Source organism: Neopelma chrysocephalum, unplaced genomic scaffold (genome assembly GCF_003984885.1).
Source record: "Neopelma chrysocephalum unplaced genomic scaffold, ASM398488v2 Primary Assembly neopelma1_23, whole genome shotgun sequence".
Classification (NCBI taxonomy): domain Eukaryota; kingdom Metazoa; phylum Chordata; class Aves; order Passeriformes; family Pipridae; genus Neopelma; species Neopelma chrysocephalum.
Genome location: NW_020897691.1, coordinates 22,897,005 through 22,921,921, shown reverse-complemented (window position 1 = coordinate 22,921,921; position 24,917 = coordinate 22,897,005). Strand labels below are relative to the sequence as shown.

The following is a 24,917-nucleotide window of genomic DNA, read 5'->3' as shown; positions in this document are numbered from 1 at the left end:
AGATATAGACAAACTCTGTAAACTTTAAAAGTAATCAATGCAGGCATTTACACAAGATCCATTGAGCTCAACTAACCCAGAACTTGGTTGGAGATTATTGCATACACAGCCTTGCATAATGGTTAATTTAGTCTTCTTCCCCTAACAATCGTTAACTATCACAGCTGAATAGCTAGGAAACATTATTCTGTGCGTGAGTTCAGCAATTTAAAAGGAAACTTGAGAACTGGGAAGTATATGACAAAATTTTTAACAAGTAACTAAGGAGTGTGATGCCAGAACCCAAACTGCTTGTCTTTACAATGGAGAACTGAATGGATATTTCTATTCAAGAATATGCTCATGTAAGGCAATCAGATGCTTTCAAGAGTGAATGGATGAACTCTTGACCCTGCTAAAACCTAATAAGCCCCACAGTCAAAGGCAGAGAGAAAATTATGAATTTGCTGGAGCTGGTTTCAGCAATTACAGGACATGGATATGTAGTGACTAATGGCACAAGAGCCACTATTACACATAGGCAGACTATTCTCCACTTTTTTAAAATAAAGAACAAAAAATCTGGCAAGTCAGAGTCAAGAGAAAGGGTGAAGTAGCTACAGATATCCGGGGGCAAGCATTTTACTTCCTAATGTTTATTCAGTGCATTAAAACTACATTCAAGACTGCTTGCAGGAAGGCCTTCTCAGACCTCTGGCACACTGTTTCCAATGCTCAGGTCTTAAATAAAAATCAACTCTGAAAAAGGATGTTTCTATCTTTTGAAATCCACAGAACCCAAAGTTTATCCTGGCATACTGGTCAGGCCACCTAGAGAGAAAATACAGGAACCTTCATTTTCAAATCTCCAAGTGGGAAAACTACTCTTCCTGCTGAGTCCATTACTAAGCATGAGCACTTTGAAACTAATCCTGAGTGCACCTTTTGTAGGAAGTAGGTATCTATTTCAGTGGAACAAGAGAACCAGCAAAAGCTAGTTTATATGCATTTTTTTGCTGTTACCTGAGGGGGAAGAAAAAAAGCTTATAGAGCCCGGTAGAGAAGACTTGCAGACCCAATAGTCTTTGGAAGCAGTGGACAAGGAAGAATTTAACAGTAAAAGATAAGAGAAACCACTATGTGGGAAGAAAACAGAAGAAAATAAATCAATTTACAATTGTTCAGAGGGCCTTGAGGGGTCTCATAGAATTGTCTCAAGGTAGAATCTCACCTTGATATTCAGTGGTAGGTAGTGTAGGAACACAGTGGCCTTTTTCTCAGATAGGGCATTATTTGGTCCTTAAGTTAATCTAGACAGTTATCTTTTTTGGGAACTCTATACCTCTGAAACCTCTCAAATTTAGCTGAAAGTCATCAGACAGACAAACAGGCAGATACAGAACGAAGGTGGAGGATAAAAAAACAGTACAAGCTCTTAAGTTTCATTTCCTTAGGAAATACACTTTTAAAAAAATAGAGCACATATGCAGTAAAGCTAAGAAACACAAGAAATACTGACCTCAATTTCCCTTCCCTAGCTCAAGAGCACATTAGATATCTAACAGCTAAACCTGACAAAGGCAGATATGCAGTAGGTCCGGTGCCAAAAGAAAAAAAAAGAATCAGAAGTTATATATTATTTACTAAAGGTGGTGGCGGACAAAAGATAACAGTGACGGCAAGACTGCTCTAGTATAACAAAGTCTATGGTCTCCTACTGTGAAGAAATGTATTTTGTCACCATCACAAATTCTAAATGCAAAGAGCCCAACTCCAACTGCATTTGGGCAATGATTGGGATGGCAGCCCAAGACGACCAAGCTGTGGGAGCAGCAGCTGAGGTGTTGCTCCAAATGTCAGTCAGCTCTAAACCTTTTACCCCAAAGCAGCGCGTGTGACTTGCTTCTTTCCTCATTCCCAGGCAAGGCAACCTGTCTCAGCCACTTCTACTTCTTTCTCATCTTTCTTTGTCAAAATACAAGCTACACTGCCTAAAGTCAGAAAGGATCAGGTGGTCTTTCTGACACACACTTCCCATTTGCTCACACACTGCTTTACATTTTGACTTAATGCACATTACTCCACTTTAAAGTTAAAATATATTCCATTTATTCTATTAAAATCTGCTCTGTAACACTCCATCCCAATTTTGATCTCACAAACTCTGGTATTCTTTCCTAACCCTAATTAACTTCACTGTATATTCTAAGTTTGTTGAGCATACAAGACAAAATTGTTGTTTTCCTTTGATCCATTCTTGTGACTTGTCATATCATGTATAATAGAAGTAACAGAATCAAATCATTCAATAAAAATAGGATATTTTTGAAAGAGTAGCACCTTAAATCCAATTGTAATATTCTCAGTTACATCAACACCCTTTAAAACACGTGTAGCATACAGGGTCTTCAAAAGTGGGTGTGAATAGATGCCCCAACCAAGAACAAATGCTACAAGTTTCATTTTCCAACTCCCTTCCTTTATAAATCCCTCATTATTTAAGATTCAAAAGCTCAAATTACAGTAATAAAAGTTGCAAAGGGATTGCAGGGCCCCTGAGTTGCAAGTTGAAGGGCATTACCGAAAACATCCGGGACTGGGACAGGCCACACATGTGCACACACACAGATAGTTACTATGGTTCAGCCTGATCCACATTAGATAGGTAATCTTGGCTTGAGCTCTCAAATCAGCTGAACTACTTATATCTAGGAGATACGAACACACATATCTTTGAAGGCTTTGGGCCAGCACACTCAGTACCTGACAGCATCAGATCACTTTCTGAAAGCCTATCCATGTCAGCCCATTTCATCGAATCAGTCAGGCTAATCAGAAGGCAAGAGATGCTGGCTGGAGCCAGCTACGCACATAAATGCTTACAACTAAGAGACAAAATCTGTAATTCATTTTTGAAAATGTTTCAATTGTTCTATATTTTTCTAGTGTTTCTTCCTTACTTACTGTGCAAAATCAAACCATTCCAAAGTGTTAGTAATTTCAGTTAATTACAGATGTAAGATCATCTTAATAGCTCTACAGTTACAGAATTTAAGACACTGCTGCTTCTAGCTAGACCTAGTGGTCACTGGAACATTAAGCACCACCTTCTTCTTCAATATGCTTTCTCAGCTTCTGAAAAGAAATTAATATAGCACCTCTCTGTATTTAAGAGATAATAAAAATGAATAGCACATAATAACATTTTAATGAACACAATAAAAATATAAAACAGCCCTTCTTTCAATATCCCCCTCTCCTACAGAACTGCTACTTGTGAAAAGCACAGCCTTTTGGGACTTGAATTTGGAGACCATGTCTTCTTAGAAAGGACATCACGCAAGAAGATAAGCACTACTCTCTCCCCACAAATACATCTGATGTAATAAAAAGATTTTTCTCTGAAAGTTGCATAGATTAAAAAGACATGGTGCTAGGAAAATGAACAATTGAATCCTGGCCAGTTAATCCTCATATCTTGAATTTTACTTCAAAAGGAGGGAGAAAATATGAAAAATCCCAGGGAATCGATGTACAGTTCTCTCAGTTCCCTAAGGCTCTTTACTAACATTGCTCTGTTGGAATAATTTGACATTCAAATATCCACAAAGAGAAGAAAACTGCCTTCATAGACATGAAGTGTCAAAGAAAACAAAACTCCCTCAAACCAAAACTATGATACTTTACTCATGGATGGGAGAAACTAGCAAAATCCCATCTTCTTGCCAAAGCTTCAGGTCAGCATCCAACATAACTTTAAAAAAAAAAATCAGCTGAGGTAATGAAAATAGCCAGTATCTCTCACAGTAGGAAATGTTCCTCCTGCTGACGCTCCTCTAATTAAGAGAGCTTTTTTGTATTTATCTCACTAGTCCTTTTGAAAAATATTGGCTTTTATTTCAACTCTTCAGATGAAATTTTTAAGGTAATTGTCTGACTGCACATGGCATTACATGCAGCAGATGGCAAAATCATAAACCAAGATTAAATCTATTCCCTCCATCCCCCAAACACACAGTATATCAACATGTGCTGATGTTTTAATGAATACAGACTCAGTTTGTGTTAACTTCAAATCCCACTCACATGAATGACAGCCTTACTATTGATTGGAAAAGGAACTTAAGTAAGCCTCATGCCTCAAATGTACTGAAGCACAGAGACTGGATCTACTCTTTCAAATACTTCTCCTTTTCTTTGAGAATATATTCTTTCTTTATATATCCAGCAATAGCATTCTATTGCAGCCATACTACATCCTAAATGCTTGTTAAAAATCAGCTTACACCTCATATGGTCCTTTCATCATATTCACATAGGAAAAAAGTTCTCAGCTTTTTCCAAGGAAAGTTTGTGTCCAATATATGTCAAGAATTCAAAAAATGAAAGAACAAGCAAGAGATAGTAATGTATCATAAATAATACCACAGTTATCATTATCAATGAAATATTTACTGAGGCATTTTGACATACTTGGATAACAAAAATCAAACCACCCCTAAATCTCTTTTTGGCTGGATGAAGAGTATTAAAAATATTTCCCCCTATTTTCATGGTGAAAGAGAACAATAACTAAACATACCCTCTATTCAGTCTTGTAGCATACGCTATGCTACAGTCTTCTAGCAATACCTATATGGAGATTCCAGTCTTGCAGATGCCTCTAGAACGCCTCATCCAGGGTCACAGAATGGGTCAGGTTGGAAGGGACCACAAAGGGTCATCTGGTCCAACCTCCCTGCTCAAGCAGGGTTATCCTAGAGCACGGAACTGAATATCTCCAGTGAGGGAGACTCCACAACCTCTCTGGGCAATCTGTTTCAGTGCCCAGTCATCCACACAGTACAGAAGTTCTTCCTCATGTTCGGATGGAAATTCCCGTGCATCAGTTTCTGCCCATTGCCTTTTGTCCTGTTGCTCGGCACCACCGAGAAGAGCCTGGCTTCCTCTTCTTGGTCACCCTCCCTTCAGATACTTATAGACAGTTGTCTATTCCCAAGGCTGAACAGCCCCAGCTCCTTCAGCCTTTCCCCATAAGAGAGATGCTCCAGTCCCCCAGTCATCTTTGTTGCCCTCCACTGGACCTGCTCCAGGAACTCCATGTCTCTCTTGTACTGAGGAGCCCAGAACTGGATGAGTTCTCCCACTCACACTGAAGGAGCAGTACACCAAACTGTCTCCCAAGCTACACCTTAAACAAGAGGCAGTTAGAAAAGTCTGTGGAAAACCAGTAAAAACTACAATCATAGAATCATAGAATGGTTTGGGTTTGGAAGAAACCTTAAAGATCACCTAATTCCAACCCCTGTGTCATGGGCAGGGACATTTTCCTCTAGGCCAGGTTGCTCAAAGCCTGGCCTTGAACATTTCCAGGGTTGGGGCATCCACAGCTTCTCTGGGCAACCTGTTTCAGTGCCTTGCCACCCTCACAACCAATAATTTCTTCCTAATACCTAACCTAAACCTACCCTCTTTCAGTTTGAAGCCATTGCCCTTTGTCCTATCACTACAGTCTCTGATCCCTTAGGAAAGGAAACACCAGGAAAGGAAAACACTACTAAGGGTCCCCAGCCATACAACATTAACCCTGTTGCTTAATCACTATTGCCTGCAAGTCAGTGCCCAGCAGAACAATTCCCTTGGCCTCCAACGGTCCTTCTGATCAGGCCAGCAGCTGTACTGCCTTCTCACACCCCAGGCAGCTCACGAGGCTGTCCATCACTTCAATCTGGTGCAAGCAAGCAGCCTGAACTGAATGGTGAGCACTGTGTCAAAGTGTTACTGCAATTGGTTGTCAACTACAGTAGAATGCATGCACATTAAACACCCTCAGATTCAGCAAGAAGTCAGTTTTTATAAAATTGAATAGACATTTAGAACCAGAGCTGCAACTTTTCTCCAAAGGTGGTAAGATTCAAACCACAGAGAACTAGGATGAATAAAAACTGTTGAGCTAAAACAAGCAAAGTGCACTTATGAACTGTAGCCTTTATACCAACATCTCCTCATGACTGAAACTCTTTAGTAGTAATTTTTAGAATGCCTCTGCTGCTTGACTGACCTCAAAAATCAGATAACAGCAGAAACTGAACTTCAGCTTTCAACCAGCAAAGTAACTACCTCCTGTCAAGGTATTACTCCCTGAAAAAACGTATGGTTTTGGTATTACTGGAACATTTGGAAAAGGTCCAACTAAATAGCTATAAAACCACATACAACAGGAAATGAACCAATGTTATCTCGTACTGCTCTGCCCAGACAGGCTCCAGGCAGCTTATCCTAGCTATGCAACATGGTATTGACTATTATTAGGAAGCACAAAAACCCAGTCAGAACAAAGAACAAAACAGTTGGTAACAGATTTTTTTTTTTTGTTATCCCACTTATTTTAGGGATACGAGGTTCAGGAAAAGCAAACATAAGGCATTTCAGTTAAGACAGATATATATAGATAAACACACACACTTGTTTTGCAGTCTTTTTAATCCCCTGGTGCCAAGGCTACCATAGTCCTGCTATGGCTGACGTTTGCATGCTATGAAAAAATGTGTTCTAGGACAGTACGATCGAACTCCTTGTTTATCCATATGTGAATTTAATTTTTTCATATTTGCAACCTCATATGACTATTTTTGGTAAGGGTAGGCATCACAGTCTCAGCTTCTCAAGAACAGAATCTTTGTCAGACCTATTTATCCAGTAGTTTTATGAAGAAACATGACCTTCATGAAGCAGTGATTATATTCAATAGTTAGGCATGCACCAACATTGTGAAAAGTCTACTTCCAGGTAATTTGGCTGACACCATGCCAAAAATGAGGAAATAGGAGGAAAAAAAATCAGTTGCAGAGCTACTAAACCCATTTCACTGACTTCCCTGTTCTAATCCAAGGGAAAATATCTTCCTCCCAGAAAAGATGTTATGTGGGTGAGCTTGAAAACATCTAAGACTCTCAAGGAACACATTCTTTTTCTGGAATACACTGAAACATTTCTAAAAGTGATAAATGACAGTGTCACAGCCACCTATCCAAATTTAAATGGAAAACAGAACAATCCTTTCTGGAACAGACAAAGGCCAAGTTATCATACCTGTGTCAGGGACTGTCATTTAAAAACAGGACAACAACATCTCCCCTTTATTCTACTGTACCAGTCATCTCCTGCTGGCTTCCTGCCAACAGAGCTCTTCCCCCTACCCTTCCCGCAACATTACATTAGTCACACATCATTTTCCCTAGGTCCTGGGCCACCAGAACAAAAACATGGAATGTAATACATTCATTTACAAGAAAGGCCTCACTGTTCTTCTCTTTCATTTTATGAAAAGGCATAACTGATCATTTCTCCCACTTTCATTAGAGAAAGGCGAGAAATTTTTAGTCTGGCACATCTTTCACAGCGTTCTGTGAGCCTCTGAAAAGCACTTTTTGGTTAAGAGCTACACAGAAACTCGATACAGAACCCTCTTTCTTTTTTTTTTTTTTGATAATCTATAACTTAAAATGCAGCATTAGACCAAAGCTCGCACTGGTTTTGAAGCAATCTTTAGAAACTCTTTGCAGAGAAAAGTTGCATCTTTTTCAGAAAATCATATTTCATACTGGCAGAAGTCATTACTGAATCCATGAATTTCACTCTTAAATAAAAAAAGTAAAGCCAGGAATACTACAGTTTTTATGGCACCGCGAGAAATAAAACCTGGCTAATTCCTGAGATTAAAAATTTCATATGCCCCTTAGAAAAGGGGAAATATATGGAACTGTACAGCATACACATAGCACCTTAGGATATTGACACACCACTGACTAACCTCTATAGAATTATATCTTAGCAAATATGGCTACCAGTAAGTCACGAATTGAAGCCAAGAACAACTCATGATGCCAGATATATATCCTGACATGACTGGCCCTGCTGCTCCAGAACAAAACACATTGAGAAAGCAGTGCTCTCACAGTCACAGCTCTCTGCCTCCCTCAAACTTGGGCATGAAAAAAGGAAAGGGGCTTTGCAAGGCCAACCTCAGAAACCAAGGTGCAGAAACCTACAATTTAATGACTGACAGTCACAGACAGACTACCACCATCTGCACTGCACTTGGACTAACAGGCTCCAGGACTCAACTTCTAGAAATAAATACACACACACTATCTATTTAGAAATATATACCTTTTTTTTTCATAGCTGTAGCCACAGGTTTCTAAAATGAACATCAGTTTTTTAAAAACACTGAACACTGAACAGAAAAAGGCAACAGAAAAAAAGATAATCAAAATGACAAATGTAAATGGGTGTGAAAAAATATGACAGACAAGTAAAGGCAGCAAGGAAAATACCACTGATAGATAGAGGCAAGGTAAGAAGTGAGCCTGGTACCTAGCAACCAAGTGATATACTCAGATTTGCTGCTAGGATTTCCAGAATTCTGCATCTAACTCTGTAAAATACAATGGGAGAGTGTTAAATGATTCAAGTGGAAAACAGAAGATAAACAACATTAAATGGAACAGAAGTTTGTAATGCCTAGAATTCAACTGAAACCCATACATCATACTTACATTGTTCTTCTGGCAGATAATTTCCTGGAATAAAAAAGAAGAAAATAACATTGATAATAGCACTGAACAACTACTAGGAGAGATATCTGATCAATATGACTTGCTAAGATTAACGTTTACAGACACATGACATGAAAAGGTTGGTTGATAGATATTTTCTATGTCTGTCAAATCAATATAAATGAAGTATTGTCTCAGGAGAGACAAAATTACTATTGAACCAAGTAGATACATACACCTTATAGATCCATAAGAGCATACATACTGTGTGCATGTGTATATACATATAGTCACATATATACATGTCCTTCCCTTTATAAATTTTCCTAGAGGGATGCTGTCCAGCAGTTGACTATTAATAAACATCTATTCATATTTGAGAAGTCAAATACAGTAAGTAACATTTTGCTACCAGGAGAAGCAACTAAAATGAAAAGTAAGAGCAGTATTTATATGAGGGTTTAAAATGTTCCAAAACTGCTTGAAATTCACTTGGCTCTAATAAGTCTGATGCAAAGAACTTATCTTCACATTTTTAATGTAAAGTTTCAGAGAACTAGAAGCACACAGAGATGGAAAGACTGATTCCTGCACATCAATCTGGGTGGTACAGTGCAAGTGTAAACCACTTGTGAACAGTCACTTTGCTTCCAGTAAGATTTGTCAGCAAGTTCTGATCCCAGCAATCGACAACCCTAATAGATTTATCAGACAGCTATGCCTCTGACACTGGGACTGCTGAGCAGGTTCACCTACACAACGGCATTAAAAACAAACACAGTGTCAAATCAAGGTGCCTCATACTGTCCATGTTGCTTCAGACTGGCTTTGATAAAGCTGCTCTTCTCCCTGTTGAGAGGGCATGTTTCCCATGTGACTGTTGCTAGCTTTCAAAGTATGGGTCACAAATGGTTAGTCAAATACCCAGCACGTGCAGGGACATCTTTTAGTAGATCAGATTGATCAAAGCCCTGTTCAGCCTGGCCTGAATGTTCATATAGAGGAACATTCCACCAGGAAAAGTTTACTTACATTGCTTTGTGCCCCAGTTAAATCATGTGCTGCAGTTCTGCATTTCCTTCATTTTTAGTTTTTGAATTCAACCCTTCTATACAAGATTAAAACTGCACACGCTCTCCTAAATTGCTTCTACTCTTATCTGCTGGCTGTAACAAATACAGGAACAAACACTGCCTCAGAAGATGCCCAGGCATGCCCATAAACTGCTTTTTTTCCAGGCAGTTACTAAATAATATGGAAAGGGTCTTGCTCTTTGACAACTTTCCTACAGACTGTCAAAAAGCAGAAACATGGGCCCAGTTCAAAGCTAAAGGAAACTGGTAGGAGTCTTTCAGTGGACAAAGTACTCGTGGCAACTGTGACATCCAAGTCTCCCTGCATACAGCCAGGCTTTCACTGATGGCAGTGGGAATCCAGCACCAGACCCAATTACAAAGTTCGATTCCTAAACTAGTAAAAAGTTCTCCCAAATGCCCAAGAAAGCCTGATGCCTCACCCCAAGTGATTTTTCAGGGGGCGTTGGGTATTTGGCTCTTTGCCCCATACAATGAAATTCTGCTCTGCTTATACTGTAGATCATTGTACTTGCATAATTGAATTCTATTCCCAGATATGTCTTTTATCATTAGCAGTTTTATTTTTAGGGCTTTTATCTGTATACTCTTTGTGTTGTAAAAAGAAAGGAAATAACTGGATTGCAAGCAGTCCAGTTGGCTGAGAAAATCTGGAGGGAAGAGCAGGGGGAAGAAACTGAATTACTAAGTATGTCCCTCCCAATAGAGGGCCAACCTGAAAAAAACAGGACAGAATCAAAAACAGCCTGCACTTTCCAGAAGCAGTGGAGGCAAATCCTTCATAAGAGGTGGCGGTGCCCAGACTGCCGTCTGACTCCCCAAGCTGCTTAATTTAAATGCTTCTTTTCAGCAATGCCTAGAATGGAAGTGCAATAGCACTTTGCTCACCTCCTGAGCAAAGCCAATGTATCTGAGACAGGGGAAGTAATCGAACAGACTGCCATCCATCAGACAGTCCTCTCCCATCATGGAAGTTACTAAACCTTTAGAAGGGTTGCAGGAGGAAGCAAGTATCAACTCCTTGGCTGACACAATTCACAGCCCGATAGATTATCCCAAAAAACCCTCTTCACTTCAACCAAAGTGTGAACTGAGGCATGAGTTTTGTTTTTACTAACTCCACTACACTGCTGGTAATCTCCAGCACAGCAATCTTGCACATACCTGACCTAAACAGCTGGTGACTCAGCAAGACATGCAGAGGCCATATGGGGGCCCCATACAGTTTGGCAGAAAACTGCTAATCTAGAACGGAGCTAAAGATTAAGGATTATTTTGCTGCCTCCACACTACCATTCTCACATGATTGTTGTTACCATAACAGTTTACCCCAAACACCAGTAATTCCCTTGAATGACAAAGTAACGTATTTAATTTCTCATCTCAAATCTGGCAAATTTATGTTGCTGTAAACAGCCATTTAACACCTAGGTATTCAACTGACTGATAAAATCATCTTTCTCTTTAGAAATCTAAACTGAGTTTCACAGCATTTCACTGTGGACATCTTTGACAGGCCTCAGAACATTTTTGCTATTCTTTTGTGAACCACAAGTGGTGTCTGTATCTCACATAGAAATAGAGAGCTTATTTCAAGAGTTAGACCAGCTGTGACTTGCTCCTCACCCCTCCCCCGGCTTTTTTGCATTCAGAGCTACCTTCAGAGACTGCAGAGATTCTGCGTTTGTGTCGCAGTAGAGGATGATGTTGTTAGCCATGCTGAAGCTCTCCCTGACTCCCAGGTGGTAGAACAGAGAAGGCTGACGAAAAGCATCGCTCATCTCTACAACAGCAATATCTGTAAAAGAAATGAAAAAAGTTATCGTCATTGCCACACATCTCTGACAGTCAAGTATTTCTAGGCCATGTCTCTTCACACAATTTGCATTGATAAGAAGACCTGATTTTAAGTAGTAAATAAGAGATCTAGAGGGATTTTCCCATTTTAGCTACTATGCCTGAATTTTGAATATAGTCAGCAGGATGTGGTTTAGGTTTTTTCTCTTTCATTTTTCCCCCCCTTTTTTTTCTTTAAATGAGACCTTAAAAAGGTAAAAAGGGGTAAAGCCACTAATCAAGAAAAGGCAAAACGGCAAAAGTTAACTTGGTGGCTTGAAGAATAAAATTAATTTGGCAAATGTATACATTATGGCCAATGACTTTATGGGGAAAAAGAAAAGAAAAAAAATTACATTTTATGTGCTTTTACCCTCTCTGCACATTTCAATAAAAATTCATACAATTTCTATACATTACTGCAGAACATCCTGTATAGATTCTGTACCAGAACTTTGGAAGAAAATAAACTAAAAGACAGCTAAACGTAAAGTTCCATTATAAACTACCATTCAGATCTATTTTGATTCAAAACAACAAAGAATGTAGTCCCCAATTTCTCTTAAACCATGTGTTTCACTTGCCCAAATTCACAGCCATGTAAGACTAAAACAAGAGGCCATTAACTATTTCTGTTGACTGTTTGTAAGACCTCTGTTGTAATAGGCAGCATATTTCCACTGAAAAAGTCATGTGGTATCAAAAGAGCAAAACAAGAAAACTAACTCACCTCTACCTCTTCTGCAAACACCTTTCTATCTTTTCACCCAATGCAGTTTTTTCTTATCTTTAAGGGAAAAAATAATAAAAAAAAAGAAAAGGAGAAAAAAAAGGAGAAAAAAAAAGAAAAAAGAAAAAAAAAAAGAAGAAATCAACAAAAACCCAAACCCAAATCAGAGAAATATACTTCTGTTAAGAGTAGGACAAAAAAAAGAAAAAAGCAGCCTGGTTTCCAGTATCTGTCTATGCTTTCTTCTTCCTGTGGATGCTTTGATGACTTAAAAGATAGAAAGACAAGCTCTGTAAGGAAAAGGTTTATGTACCATCAAGTTTCTCTCATCTAATTAATCTAATAAAAGATTCTACCTCTAACCACAACTTTTCACCTTGCCTATTTATTTAGGTCATCAAAACTGAAATGAAGATATTCAATACAAGCTTAGCTTTGTGGCCATGCTCTCAACTGGGGAGGCAGTAAGAGAGTCTCTCTAACTTGTTGAAAAGTAGTACCTTTGAGACATCTACTCTTCAGTCATACTTTCCTGTAACTGGCCTGCGGGCTTGTAAATTATTAAAAAACTGAAGAAAGGATAGATAAACAAAGGGGAAAGAACAAGCATTTGCCTATACAACCTTTAGCTTTTCAAGGAACAAGATTAAAAGAGAGAAGACTAACATGGTACAAAAAAGAGAATTCCCCCACCCTTAAAAATCTTTTTAAGATTTAAAAAATGTTTTTTAAAAGTTTCATAATTTGTGTTCTAAGAATCTCTCCTTGTCCAATTTCACACAAATATTTGCAGTGTGGATTCCATCCAATTTTATCGAACTAAAAAAGGCAGTGCACTGCTAAGACTATACATATGCTCACTTTCACTAATTCTAGGAAACTGAAACATCACAAAAGCCAAACAAGAATGACAATATCGCTGCTATATTTTGTTTGGGTGAAATTAGCATTTCTTTATTTTCTTCACAAAGTTGCCCCGAGTTCTATTTTTAACTAGTTGTTTGTTTATTTTCTTCAGAAAGTTGCCATAATACAAGTCTATTTTTAACTGCTCTTATTTACAAAAAAGTCCAATCTTGAGCAACTCTAAAGCTATGGTACATATCTACCGTACTGAACAGGAGGAAAATTTGCGCAACTTGCCATGACTTAATTCTGCAATCTTGCAAGGTAATATGCTCTTACTAGAGTTGCAAAACTGAGATGGAAAAGAGAAATATGACTTTAACAATAAAGCAGTAGAGCCTGATCAAAGTCATATTACAGAAAATACTTGAGAAATCCTATGGTAAAATGGCAAGTTCAAAAAAAGTATGTGTGTGTGTGTGTACCTATATATATTACTGTCAAGATCAGCTGGCCAAATCCATTGAGCAAAAGCTGACTCAGGGCCACACCATAAAAAACATTCTTGGGTCCTGTCTCATCCCTATCATGGTAATAATAAAATAAAATAAAAAAAAACCAAACCAAACAAAAACCTTGAGTTACTTAAACAAAGTATGGAAGGACCACAATAATAAATACACATTTGTATGAAAAAATACACTGAGATATCTGTTGTGATACTTGTATTTCTTATGTAACTAAAGAGGATTTCTTTCCTTTGCATGTCAAGACTTCTGTGAAATCCAGGTCTTCTGGATAATCTCATTTGATAGAGCAGTATCTCCCTTAGAATAGGTCCATCCTCTGTGAAGTTTTCCTGCTCGCTGTAGCAGTTACGTATTTTAAGATGAAGTTGTCGTTCATGACAAAGAGATCATATTTCTGAAGTCCAGTTTAGGCCTCAGGGCTGGTATCAGAGTTTCCAAGGGGAGCAACCCAATTCTTACCTGCAATTCCAACAAGCCACAAAAGGTATGTGCACTTTTGGGACCAGATGTCTATCCAATTAAAAAACATACACCCTAAACCAACTCTTCTGACAGTCCTATTTCTATCTTCTTTCTCAACATCAGAAGAGAAACTCCTCTGACCAAAGGAGGGATCAGTGTATAGTGCACGAGTCAGAAGTGCAGAAGTCAAATACAATGCAGCAAATGGAAGCTCATTTGAGAAAACAAAAACAAAACCCCCAAAGAACAAACAAACAAACACAAAACTCAAAACCAGGAGTGGTAATGATTCCTGTAAAGCACCCGAAATGTACCACCGACTGCACTATAAAACACTATATTCAATTACATAAGATATTATTAGAAGTTTAACAAAAATGGCAAGACTGATGGTTTGCAAGACAAATCTAAGTAAAGTATACATACATCAAAATTCTCACTAGCTCAAAAGAGCCAGGATTTAGCTAAGCCCAAGGGAATTGTCTGGTCATCAACACATAAACTGCCAGAACCTTGTTTATCAGGCTCTCTCATTTCCCCCAGATGAAATTAATCTAATATTTTGATGCAATAAAAGATATGTTTTCCATTCCCTGGAAAACACAGTTTCATAAGTGGCAAAACGGTATTTTAATAAAGGTAGAGGAATTAGCTCTACAGCTACACTGGAATTATCCCCTTATTAAAACATCTGTGGTTTCAGTTACTAGGCAAGCAAAAACTATTCAAGCACAGGAATCAGCGTAGAGCTCTCTCAACACCTAAGCCCTCAGGATGAAACACTGAAAAACAGGGACTGACAATTCACTTCAAATGCTCTTGCACATCTTCAAGGTTGCAGGAGAGAAAGTCTGTTGAGGCTCCGGCAGCCTAATGAGTAGGATGAGTATTGAAGCACACTGCATAAAACAGGAGGAAAAGAAGAACTGCAATTCTTGCAACACCTGTAAGGGTTGCAGGAAAGAATAAATTTTATCCCTTACTTTGAGCACAAGATTAAATTTCACTTTCTCTATCTCATGAAATTGTACCTGGGTACACATCACCGATACTATTTAAAGAAAACAGAGATAGTATAGTCTTTGCATTAGCTAGTCATCTTTGACATGACAGCTAAAAAGTCTTACAATAAACCTTGCAGTAAATTATTGCATCTTTCTAGTTAACAAACAATAAAGTAAGTCTAATCACAATCTTCTCTCCCACCCCCTTAAAAAACTGGTATGACTAAATAGGTATGACAAGTGTATCACAAGCATGAGACTAGAGCTTCACTCTGGCCTAGGTAGCAAAAGCAGCATAAATACAGAGCAGGCAGCTCAGTAACCTCTTGGTGCCATTTCCTAAATCACCTCAAGCTCTACCTGCCTGCTGACATCAATCCAACTGCCTCTAATGAAGCTGCCTACCTACACATTAGCTAAGTCACCACACACTGAGCTGCAGACAGGCCAACAACCACCAAGCAGTCACCATCTCTGTTATTAGGCTAACAAACATCTATATCAACTATAGCTGGAAACACACCGTCACACACTCAAGAGATCAAAATATCACTACACTGGTAATCGGCTTTGTATTACCCTGGGAAATCGGATTCATGAGATGGAATTGGAGGCAGCCAACTTGACCCTTTTTGCCTGAGAAGCATGGGAAAAGGACACATCTCTGTGACGCTTGGCACATATTAGAGCTGTGTTACCAACAATTCTTACCTGCATTGTAAATCCACTTAGCTCTTTATAAGCTATCTGTGCAAAGACTGAGCACTTTACATGTAAAATCTCTACTAATTAACCTTTCTTAAGAAATGGTAAAAACTTAAGAGTAGACATGTTAATATAGTCAAAAAAGGGTAAGAGTCCATTAGTGGATATAAAGCCCTTTGCTCTTGGCTATTAGCAATGCCTTTAGTCACCAAGAAAGTGATAAATGAAATGCAGTGGTCAAAGTTCATCACCCACTCATTGTTTTAAATATAACAGGGCAAAGAAGAATGTTTAAACAAACGCTCCAAGATATCATACACGTACACCTTACTTTTTGATACTACCTGCTTACTACAGTGCTGCCAGGAAAAATAATGAATACAAACAGAGCAGCTGTGAACTAATGAATGTTTATGTTTGTTATTATCTTCTGATTAATTGGTATTACAGACATGACCATTGCTTTACATTCATTGTCCCACAATTAATCAGGGCAAAAGGAAAGATGGTAATGGCAACTTCTGAGACAGACCAATGTTTTGTATTCTTTTCCACTTGGTGGTTAAAAGACAGAGTAAGACACTCTTCTGACAGAGATAAAGAAGAAAAGGTATTAGAACAAAATTTATTTCAGTGCAAGTCCAAACACTAAGAATATTTCATACTGCAGTAGCAGCTCTCCATACAGCATTAGAACAATGATTTTGACAACCTATGATGACATTTACTATTGGGCAAACTTTGAGAAACAAGCAAGGAACATCCTTATCTACTTTAACTTCTGTACGATTCTCTATGCTTGGCATAGATATCTTCCTGTTTACCCAGAGAGTGCCTGCATGAGGTAGGAAACCTGCTTTGGCAATCCCAACACCACGTCAGTACAGCTTGGTATTTCTGGTTCAACTGTGCAAACCACAGCATCACTGACTTGTCAACAGCACTGGAACCAGACATTTCCTGTCAAGAGTGTCTTGTACGTCTCCAAGAACGGAAACAATTGATGGGAGCGTATTCTCTCTGGCGTGAGAATACCTAAACACAGCGAAATGGCTGCCCTCCCAGGAAACCCATCCAGCCAAGCCAGTCTGTTGGGAGAGGCTAACCAAAATAATAACTTTATAAAGGTGTCTGAGGCTTGGATACGGAGAAGGAAAAGCAGGTAATGGCAGTACAGGCAGGTTAGTATGCCATATACTGGAAGAAAAGCAGGGTGTTTGTAGAAGATCTAGTTGATGTGCAAAGTAGACTTGAAGACACTAAGAAAGAGACACAGGATGGATATGTGCTAGTTCTTATCTAGCAAAAAGCACTATGAATTAGGAACCTTATCTAATCCTGTCTTGAGCAGTCTCATTTTTATGACATGAAAGCAGAGATTCTGCATCACTGAAGTACAGACCAGATGCTGTCCTGCAATCTACTCTAAAGGGAATTTCTGAGCACACATTCCCAGCAGACGCAACACAAGCCCAGCTGTCTGGTGGATGTCTCTTTTCGGATAATGCATAGCACAATGTAGAAACAGAAACAAATTAAGCACTTAATACTTGCCCAAAAAGCAACATGTTGCCTTTAGATATACAACAGTACCATTTTGCCCTCATGGTGGTACTAAGAGCTCACTGTTCCCTAAATAGCTAAACTGAGTTAAACTGCCCTTGAATTCCAAAGTGAACTTCTGCACCTAGACTCATAAGCAAAAAGATATGATTTCACTTCAGATAAACTTATCAAACAGCTAGCTGTTACTGTTAGAGGTGATCCTGACCCTCCCCACGTTTGTTACATATCTAGTGAGGTCAATATCCAACAAGACAACTGAGTGTTCAGGATCAGTTGACTCCTGGATCAGTTAGATGATCTCGCTTTCCACCCACACAATCACTAGGTCCTATACAAAGAAGACACCAGACACCACAATATCTGCAGGGATGCAACTTAATACCTCCCTACTTCTGCTTGAGAGTCCTGTATGTTTCCAGTGAATAAGTAAACTTTAATCCTCCATACAGACATGGATGTAGCATCCACTTGGTTGGGAACCCCACACAGGGGTTCCTCCATCACAGGAGGAAGAGTTTCTTGAGGAACAATACAGAAAATAAATAAATAAACACACACACATACACCCAATCCACCTCAATACAGATACAAATTAAATGGCATCTATAACCACACTAACAGACTCTGTATGTGACTCAATTTGGATCTCTAAGAATCTGCTCAATAACAAAAGTAAACTAGCTAATCACTTAAAAAACAATCTTTCATCTTTTCAAATCATCAATAGTTGCTGATTTCTTGGTAGATAAGGTAAGAAAGAAGAACTACTTAAGTTAAAGGACGAAAGTGTGCAAATATAAGCTGTTCCTGTACAAATTTAAACTAGAAATCACAAGAACCTTCATAATCTACAAATCCTAATGCCCTGGAGCACCTCTCCAAATGTTTAACTGATTGGTGGTGTATGCTTTGCTGTTCCACAGGAGCATTGCAAAATTTGCACCGTCCCACAATATATTGAGGTGCTTCTTAGTAAAACTTGTGCAAATTGATTCCTGCCAACTTTTACAGCTAAGTGGCTTAGATCATTCTTACAAAAGTACTTCACCAAGAAGAACCATCCAGGCAAGGAGGAGAGAAAAACAACTGACTTTTTTTGTTATGACAACAGTATTCTGTACTGAGATCCTCCAAGTGAAAGCCTGGCCTTTTTGCCTGCACTATGCTTGAAGGACGTGAAGAGAAGAGAACCTCTTGCTTCTGTAATCAAAGGCTGATAGGAGCAAAGCAGAAGGTACTTACCTTAAAACAGCAGAAGCTTACGACTAACTGGTAACACAAAGAAAGTTCATACAGATGTTAGAAAAGGAATGAGACGGGGGAAAGCGTAGATAAAAAAACATAAAAGGGGTGTGTAGGAATTAACACAGCAAACTACCCAGCAAAATCTAAATTACTATATCAGTGATTTGAAGACAACCCGAACAATATAGAAAGGCTTTCTGATGAAGAAAAATAAAAGAAAAAAGAAGAAAGCTTGAGATTCAAAAAATCCTCTCTCTCTAGGCCCAAAACAAAGGATTTTGATGTTATCACATGATTCCAACCCCCAACAATTGAAAAAAAACCACTCTCAGCTTGATGCATGTGGGAGGAATTCAGGATTAGGCAAGAATAAAAGATGACAAGCAAACAAAGAGCCATTTATTTAAAAATAACCTCAATATGTTCAGGCTCATTGCATCTGTATCAATCCTAGGGAAACAGGCTCCCTAGTGCCAATAACACCATATACTAAAGATTACCCTAACTCCAAACTTTGCATCAGCAAAAATACTCGGCCATCAAGAGGTAACTACCAAAGCTCAGCTGAAGGCTGGAGCACATTACAAGGCTAGTGTTAGTATCTGTACCAAGTGTTATTTAAACAATCTACAAACACAACAGCAGAAGCACTCAGTGAAAACAAGGCAAGCCCTAGCAACTCAGTACTTCTACAGTTAGAAGTTTTGTTCAGAGGATCTTCATCACTGCAAATTTTTTTTGAAAAAGACCAAACGCTCCTTTGGCTTGGACAGGATCTTAAGCAGACGAAAACCCCTAGAAAGATGAATAAATAAATAAGGGATGTGATGGTATCTGTGTGATTATTTTGGTTCATGTTTCCAAGTTAAGTGACTTTGAGATACATGACAAAAAAGCGATTATTCATTCTCTGGAGAAGTGACTGAGACTACCCAAGGAGAAATCACTTGTGAGACCATCATGGCTAGGCTTCGCGAACAAAGATTTGGGAAGGGCTCTACCCACATTTGCTGCATGCGCGTTGGTGGCTAAAAAGGCCAATACAAGAAAGGCATGTCCAGTTGCAAAAGTCACAGCAGAAAGACTCCTTAGGTGGTATATTCTGCAAGGTATGATTCTTTCTGTGTTGTCTTTTCTCCTCAAGGGTGATCCTGCGTGCTTTCTCAAAAGCATCAGCAGCGTTATAGATGGTCTGTCTCCAGACCTCCTGATTTGAGGCCATAGTAGACCAGTTATGGTGGTCAATATGGCCAAGGCTGAGATGTTGTTTCAGGGAGTCCTTGTATCTTTTCTTCGGGGCTCCTCTCTTGCAGCAGCCGGTGGTGTGCCAAAAGACAAGCTCAGAAAAGAAAGAAGAGTCATAAGAAAAACAAATAGCCAAGTCTCAGAGGTGGTGGAAAGTTTTCCTGAAGACTAAATGAACAGTAGAGGGTTTTCTACATCTCCGAAGTCACAGAGTTCATTAAAACCAAGGCAGAAAACAACCATCCACCTCAAGGACAGGATGGGCAGGAGGAAAGTTGATCAAAAGTTCTTTTTATTTCTGTTTATTCTGTACTGTTTATTTCTGACTTAGTGACCTGAAGTTTTCTCCATCTAAGAAGATAAATATTCCAGTTTTTACCCTAAAATCTAACTATTTTCACTTATGACACAGTTATATTTTGGTTTCTTAGTGCATCTCACTGTGACAAAAATGTCTAGGCAGATTTACCCCCAAGCTTCAAAAAACAACTCTGGGTTTCATTCCAGCAGCTGGAAGGATCAGATCAAAACTCTGTTTAGCTCAGTATCTCTTCTCTGCCATAAGCCAGCAATCAGTGTTGCAGACATTGTACGAATGGGGCAAATAAAGACTGAGCTTTCTCAGACAGCAATCCAGACACATTTACTGAAAACTGTTGAGCTACTCAGAAAGCTGTGTATCAATAACTAATTTAGTGCTCAGTATTATGTGAACAATTAGAGCTGCTTTTCTTCATATGTGTTACTCTGCATTCACTATCACTGAAGTTCAACTGTCCTTTACCTGCTCATTTGCCTCGTACCATAAGACTTTCTGCAATTCTTTACTGCCTATTCTTTATAGTTTTGACTAGCCTGCACATCAGCAAACGTTGCCATCATGTTATCCACCAGCAGGAGATTTTCAGATCAGCCATGAAACTTCTGAAAAGCCCAATTCAAAAAAGAAAGTACAGAGCAATCCTTTCAACAGCCTATTTTTCTACTGGCAAGCTTCATTGCAAAACTGATCCTTTGTTCCTTTCCTTTAAGAATCCACTTATCTGAAATATGCAAAGATTTCACTTCCAACCATTTTGTCCCTTTAAAAGGCAAAAAGCTTTCAACATACTGTCTTAAATGGATTACCCTTAAGTATGGGCTCACAAGAAGAGTGTGATTTCCTTCTACAAAAAAGTCGTGTGAACTTCTCCCTACTGCCAGATTTTATCCATGAATCTATGCAATGTATTCTTTATTTATACTTTTAACCCATTTGCCCTAATGTAATGCCAACATCTCCCTCTCCTATGCTGCCAACGTCAACTTAAGTCAGAAGTGATGCACCATAGTTAACAGTTCAGCTTGTTTCAGTCAGGGCTCCTTGAGAACTTTTGAGTCACCATCCCACAGTTCCTATGACTTGTTACTGTTAATTTCATTACCTTATTTTAAAAACTCTTCTGGCAATTTAAGTCTGAAGTACTTCCTCAGCCTTACTCCTTTAAAGAAAATCCTTCTTACAATTGGAATAGGAAAGCTGCATCTTTCTCAAGTCCTCCTTTTCCATCTTGACTGCACAGGACCCCTACCTTGCTCCCTGTTGATGAAGCGTTCAGGGATGCTTTTTTTTTTTTCAGTCTTTCTTTAGCAAGTATTGCTCAAACTCTTTTAGAAACTGTCTTACTAAGGCTTAAATGCCTTTTTACATGTTTTTTTCTAACTTGTTTCCTCATTTGGACAAAAGTTCTCCTTTCAAAGGGCATCATTCCATTCTTTCATCTTCCTAGCAATGCCACCTTCTGTGGGTTATTTTAAAATTTCTGTTAATAAATAGCATATATTTTCTGAAAGGAATTTTCCTTGAGATGTTTTCATGCTATCTGAAAGCTTTTCCTCTTTTTAGCTACTCCTTTCAATTTCCCGTTAAGGAGTTTGCTCATTTTTATATAGGTTCTAGTAGAAATGTGGCCTGCATCAAGCCAAGCTAAATGTCTAAGACAGACTGAGGCAGAGTGTGTAGATCCTTCTGAAGAAGGTCAGAGCAGTGCTCACTAAGCCACTGAAAAAACTCTGGAATTTTTTCTAATCCAAAGATGTAGAATTATTTCTTACTACATTATTTTAAAGTCACGGGAGTTAATGTTTTCCAATCTAGTGATACCAAAAATGGTTCAAACGTAGAAGACTTATGACCAGCAAGCACAGACTGAAAAATAAATACAAGTATTTCAAGAATATGATGAACAGCAGCTGGAATGCCTGTACAAAATGGGAATCTTCCCAGGCTTCTGAAAATTTGGAAGCAGAAGTATTCTAAGAGATCCAAACAAGCGTGTTTGTTAAAAGTCTTTAGTTTGTCATGAAAATACTTCCATTCTAAGAAGAAACTATCTTTCATATATAATATAGTATTTGAGAATTTTAGGACCCAAGTTTTATCATAATCAAAGGTACAAAATACACCTACCACTCCTGGTTCTCACCACCCTCTCCACAAAAGTCTCTACATTGTAGCATTTTCACTGCTCTGTCAAATGTTCTCCCAGGAACAAAAGGGCATTGAGAAAACTAATTGCCCAAGGGCTTTGGAGGCTCACACACGATGTTTTCTTATAGAAAACATCTGACTATTTTCACTTATGACACAGTTGTATTTTGGTTTTCTTATAGAAAACATCATCATCTCTTCAAAAGTACACAAATCTTTATCCAGAACAGAGACATTCTAAGTAGCTTTGCTGGAAGGTAATCATAACAATTCATATTCCATTAAAACACTGATATGGGAAATCACATCTAAAGTTCCTGGTCATAACTACTGAGCTGGCAATATGCTACATTGTTTAAACTTCAGGCTGGATGCAGGACTCAGGAATTTAAACTGCTCACTCCTACTTTTTGCAGTTGGCTTTTGAATATTCTAATATAAACTCCAAGTCCTGTAAAAACCAGTTCTTCCTTATCAGAGTAGAGTATTTACCCATGATTCACTGTCAAACTGCAGCTCAGTATCACAAGCAACTCTGCAAAGTCATATTTGCATTCCTACTCGTACGTCAATAGAGCCAGAACTTGAGGGACTCATTTGAAAAGCACCCTGAAGGACAGGAGAGAAACTTTTTCTAAAGTGAGACTCACAATGTTCAGAAAACATGAGTATTTATTATGCCCCATGCCTACAGGTGCTGAAGAAAAATGTAAAACTGTCTAGACCACACATAGGAAAGAAGAAAAATGCACACATATACATATAGTTTGCACTTACTAGCAGGCACAGAACGAATGAGCCAGCACTGTAGGCTACTGTAAAACAAACAAACAAACAAACCCCCCCCCATTTTGTACTGTGTAAAGAGGAGCTTCATATGCAAAACACAAGACATCATTATCCCCTTCTACATGCACTCCCAAGGCATCAAATTAAATATTGTGGACAATCTTGGGCACAACTGAAGGAAGAAAGTTAAACTTCTGGCAAAGTACCCAAAAGAACAGAACAAAACATGACAGTGAGAAGAGATTTAAAGGCATCCAATTAAGGAGGAATGACTGAACATATTAGAGTTGTTTCATCTACAATTATTCTTGCACATGTCATACGGTAACTCCTCACTGCATAAAAAGCTGCTGCCAAGCAGAAAAGCAAATTTCCCTGTGTTTGTGAACAGAAGAAGAACAACAGAACTGAATAAAACTTTATTTTAAATTAAAACACACAATATCATCGTAGAGTTTTTTTAAACATCTATTAGAATACACTGGCTTCCAAAATAAGAGAAATTTAGAACAAATTTTGTGAAAAAACAGTCTATCTTTAAAGGCAACTGTGTCCATGCAAGATTTACGGTAGGTTGAAGACTCCTTGCTACAGAAAATTTCCAATAACAGATTGGATTCCTCATGGCGGGGTGCGGGCATCAATACGTGATCCATCCCTGGACTGATGAATCCTGCAGTTCAAGGGGGATTAGTGACTCCACAGATTCCCTGCCAACCCTATATTTTTCTATGATTTGCACTGCCCTTTTTGTATTTGCAAGCCACACTACTCTCATTTAACAAAAATGATATAGTAGTGCTGCTTCCGATTTCATGATATTTAGAGAATAACTCTGTCAGTTTTATTCATGTTTAAAATGCATTCATACAATTTGATGATGCTTGAAGAAAACAGCAATGCTTTTCTGCCAATATCGACACTGCAGGTATTCCAAACAGCTTGCATACACAGGTCTGATCTAGGACACTTGGATTATATATCAGAAGAGCTTTCATGAAACATAGAAATTAATATTTACAATAAAGAAGCAGACAACAAGCACCTCCAGCAGCCTAAGACCTCATTTTATTTACAAGAAAATGTCCTTATCTGGATTAGATGTATAAAACCATGTAGACAATTCCCCTTTCAAATTTCTCTGAAATGAAAAGACAAAATAAAAAATTTGCTCAGACCATGCCCAACCATACTATGAGTGGTTTCAGTATGGAAAGCAAATTGCACAAGAGGAAAACAAGATGTCTCATAAAAAGTGTTCCTTTTACTCCAGGATGTTCCAGGTACCTCTGATATACTTTCAGTGTTTTTGCACAAATCAAGGGTTGCATAATATCACCCCCACACACACACACATCCCAACCAAAAGAAGTTCCTAGAGCCACCCTCTATAAAACCTTCCTCACGCGTCTGCATTACACGACAGTAACATTTTAGGAGATGTAATGAAGGGTGTTGCCTTCAAAAGTACCCCATATTAGCCAAACTTTCTTTCACTTCAACAAAAGGTAGTTACTGAAGGGCAAAGGCATTAAGTTACTGATAAGAACTCACCTCCCTTCCCACTGGCAAAGTCCCCAGGCAAAGTATCCAGAAGTTTATTGCCATTCGACAACGGCCAAACCTGGAATTAAATAGACCAGCCTTGTTCATCGCCATCAGTTGCACCTACTTCTGGAGAACGCAAATTTATTTATCTAGCAAATTAGTTTAAAAATTTATATCATCCATCAACCAACTGTGTCAGTTTGGTCTTAAGGGTAGCAGCATTAAGTCAAATCCACAGAGTGGCTGAAGAGCAGCCAGGAAGAAAGGGACCTGGGAGTTTGGATCAACAGGAAGCTGAACAGGAACC

The 24,917-nt window shown here is 38.6% G+C and overlaps 1 protein-coding gene across 1 annotated transcript in view; it reads right to left on the bottom strand.

Moving 5' to 3' along the window:
- Positions 1 to 24,917, bottom strand: part of MAP3K5 (mitogen-activated protein kinase kinase kinase 5) — a 104,490-nt gene that overhangs the window by 60,837 nt on the left and 18,736 nt on the right. The window contains exons 2-3 of the mRNA XM_027690150.1: positions 11,293 to 11,432; positions 8,541 to 8,564 (exon numbers count right to left, since the gene is read on the bottom strand). Coding sequence (XP_027545951.1) covers positions 8,541 to 8,564; positions 11,293 to 11,432 — 164 coding nt within the window. The remainder of the gene's footprint in view (positions 1 to 8,540; positions 8,565 to 11,292; positions 11,433 to 24,917) is intronic.